The 3,225-nt window shown below is 35.1% G+C and overlaps 1 protein-coding gene across 1 annotated transcript; it reads right to left on the reverse strand.

Annotated features, from left to right (window-relative positions):
• Positions 1-1,619: 1,619 nt before the first annotated feature.
• Positions 1,620-2,816, reverse strand: LOC132554818 (neuronal acetylcholine receptor subunit alpha-7-like). The gene has a single exon (XM_060219133.1). It carries the CDS (start codon positions 2,790-2,792, stop codon positions 1,620-1,622), a length of 1,173 nt encoding a protein of 390 aa, XP_060075116.1. The 5' UTR covers positions 2,793-2,816.
• Positions 2,817-3,225: the final 409 nt, after the last annotated feature.

A 3,225-nucleotide genomic window follows, 5' to 3' on the forward strand; every position in this document is an offset into this window, starting at 1 on the left:
AACTATTAATGATACCTCACTTGAGCTTCGGTTTAGAGATCACTTCCATGTTGGAAAATGAAATTTTTTTAAATATGCGAGATATAGTAAGGCAAGGTGTCTTGCACAAGTTCATGGTGATATTTACACAAGATTGAATTATTTTTTTAACACGAGTTTTATGTTTTGCATATTTCAAAGGAAACACTCATAGGGAATGTTACTTAATTGTATGATTAACTATTATATAAGATATTTGTCTTTAAAAGTGATGTGATAATGGGAAAAGGATGAAACATCAGTAAATCTCAATGTTCTTTATTAAACTACATTCAAATGCACTTTAACATATTTATAGACATGCCTTATAGTAAATAAACACAGTATAGGAAATTAGGTCAAAATATCACGCACATAAAACAAACACCCAAGATAAAAACATGACAAATCAGTGATATACATAGTCGTTTTACTAAAACAAAATATTATATGTCAAGGTATGGTATACTATATATTTTAATATAATCTATTTTTAACCATCTAAAAGTATTGTCAGATTGTAATAATAACCTTAATTGTAATTTTAGAATATAGTATTCCTCACTTAACGGCTGTTGCCTCATTTACCCTTCTTAATACCTGACCTTATTCTCCAGTCAAATCCTTATCAACCGCCCGAGGGGTTCGACTTTTCATATTTGTTTGTTTCATGTTTTTTCGAATTCTATTTTTGGCACTTCAGTATTCCCTCATTGTAATTGTATCCAATACGAAAGACGTGTTTTTGCACATTTAATTCATGACCTCATATTACGATTTCAAAATTCCTACGGTAACTTATACGTTACTTGGCTCCATGATTGATTGAAGGTTTGGTCAGATCAAAATATTATTTTTCCCCGTGTTCTATTGAAGCAAAATAACATCTGTAATGTGATCAATAGACATTGTCTAGGAAACAATTGGACATTTCGACTAGTAATAAAACATGTGTCCATGTACATCTTACGTTACTGGCACAAACACTGAGGACACGGTATTTATCACTTTATATACGGTAAGTATCGTCTGCATGAGGATTTAGATAATGGGACATTGCTGGCGTATCAAGTGGCGAATAGTGGTTGGATAAACGGTTTGTACTAGACAACATATCTAACGAATTTTACTTCTAGAATGGATACCTCCTACTGCAAAATTTCCGACTGATGATTTAGAATATCTTTCATGTTTACCGTCCATACAAAATGCGTTACTAATTTCACTTTCAGATCGCCTGTTCGGCGCATGCGTTGAAATGTAAATGTTATGAGTATGTAATTTTCTAAATACGCTATGATACCGATATTTGTACCCCCTCCCCCTCCCTTGTATGAAGCGTTTCCGGTACAATAGCTAAGGAAGTGAAGACAAAAACCCATATTCTGACACGTTGTAGCTTAAGTTTGTCTTATAAAATGTTCAGACTTTGATCGAAGTGTTGAAAGACACCATTACATAGTTTATTATTGATAAATAGTGTGAGACTAGCTATGCTATTGTGCAATAGTGTTTGTTAAAACACAAGACAATTTATACCTTGAGTTGTTCTTTAGATGTGTATCTGTATATGATATATTGAGTTCCGTCATGATTAACAACTACAACCAGTAATATAATGAAAATACCACACACGTTACAATCATCGCTAGAAGAGTACTATAGAAAAGGTATTTGTCAATGAATTTCATAACATCTTCCTTGCTTACAGTCTTTTCCTGTGCCTTGTCTCGATGATGAGTTATCTCGTTCGTTGCGTTGACTTCCTCAACATGAACAATGGTTTTCTTATTTTTTACTTGATTTCTGCTGTTGACCGATTGACATTGTCGCCAGGAGACAAGCCGTAACAACCAGCCAGGGAATTTCTGTGTATCATTAACAGCTTCACAACGTAGTGTGAATATAGTCAACACGATCAATATGCAACTATTTAGCAAGGCCACAAGTAGGAAGTAAGAAATTCCCGCCATTGGATCTGAAATCCGCGGCATGTTGTCGCCGATTATTGTCATATATACGGCTAATGACAGGAATATTGTGATGGTGTACGACATTCTCTCCCCTGATGAGGCCGGTAGCAGAAAAACGAAGGGATTGAGAAAGCACAGAAGAATAACTGGCATAGTCATGGATACAGTGAAGTATGCTGAATGTCTGGTCAGATGAATGGTAAAGTCTACAACAGAAATGCTTGTTCCATACTTTGTATTGTTTGCCACGGAAGTCCAGTCTATGTCCCATTCTCCGTTAGGTTTATAGAAACGCAAGACGATGGTTTCACGTCCTGCAATAAAAATCATCTCATTGGCAAGTAATCCCCATGACATCATTTGCATGACACATATTTGTGAATCTGATGGAAAGTTTGTCATGTCTACACTGCAGCTAGCCTTTACATGTCGACCAGGCGAAGACGTTACTCTACCGTTTGAAAATACTCGAACATCATAGGCGTCGAAAGAAAAATCAGACAAATCGTCAGAAGATGTTATTATGTAAACTCGAGGTTTCCAAAAAATCGATGAATTAAACACAAAGGAAGTGATACCCCCGTAATCGCTTGGGTTCCAGACCAAGCGATAATCAGTCCAAGACATAGGAACGGCACAATTTAGTGTAATTGTTCCACTGACCTCGTCAAGATCTAAAATTGATACAAGATACATTTCAAGTGTCACGTATGTAGGGTCACTCATATTTTGAGCTGGTCGGAAGTCCTTAGTATAATTCTGAAACAGGGTATCTCTTAGTCTCACCAGATCTTCCATCATCCCTTGTGATTGGGCACCAGCACATGATATGAAGATAAAAATGGATAAAAGAGTCAACGGGAATACATTGATATTTCTCATTTTTCTGTAGTCAGGACACTCTGAAAAAGTCGAAAATAAAACTGATATCATTATGTGTCATCGTTTTTGTCAGAAAAACAGGCATAATTTGAAATATATCAACGACCATCAAATAGGGTACAAGTGGATATCACCTTCCAATACAAATTTTGAATACAATGCAGTATAGTTGAATGATGAACTGAAGTTCATACATTGTATATCAATAATCTCTTTCCAAGCATTAAAAATCCATTGTGGCATTAGATTTCTAATGTAAATTTAGTAACATTTTACGTTTTTTATTCACTATCATTAGCTGTATTTCAAATAGTTTTGATGGAAAACGTGAAGTTCTGAAAAAAACTTCTGC

The sequence above is a fragment of the Ylistrum balloti genome, unplaced genomic scaffold (genome assembly GCF_031769215.1).
Source record: "Ylistrum balloti isolate Yb309-2 unplaced genomic scaffold, AGI_CSIRO_Ybal_v1 Utg370446, whole genome shotgun sequence".
Classification (NCBI taxonomy): domain Eukaryota; kingdom Metazoa; phylum Mollusca; class Bivalvia; order Pectinida; family Pectinidae; genus Ylistrum; species Ylistrum balloti.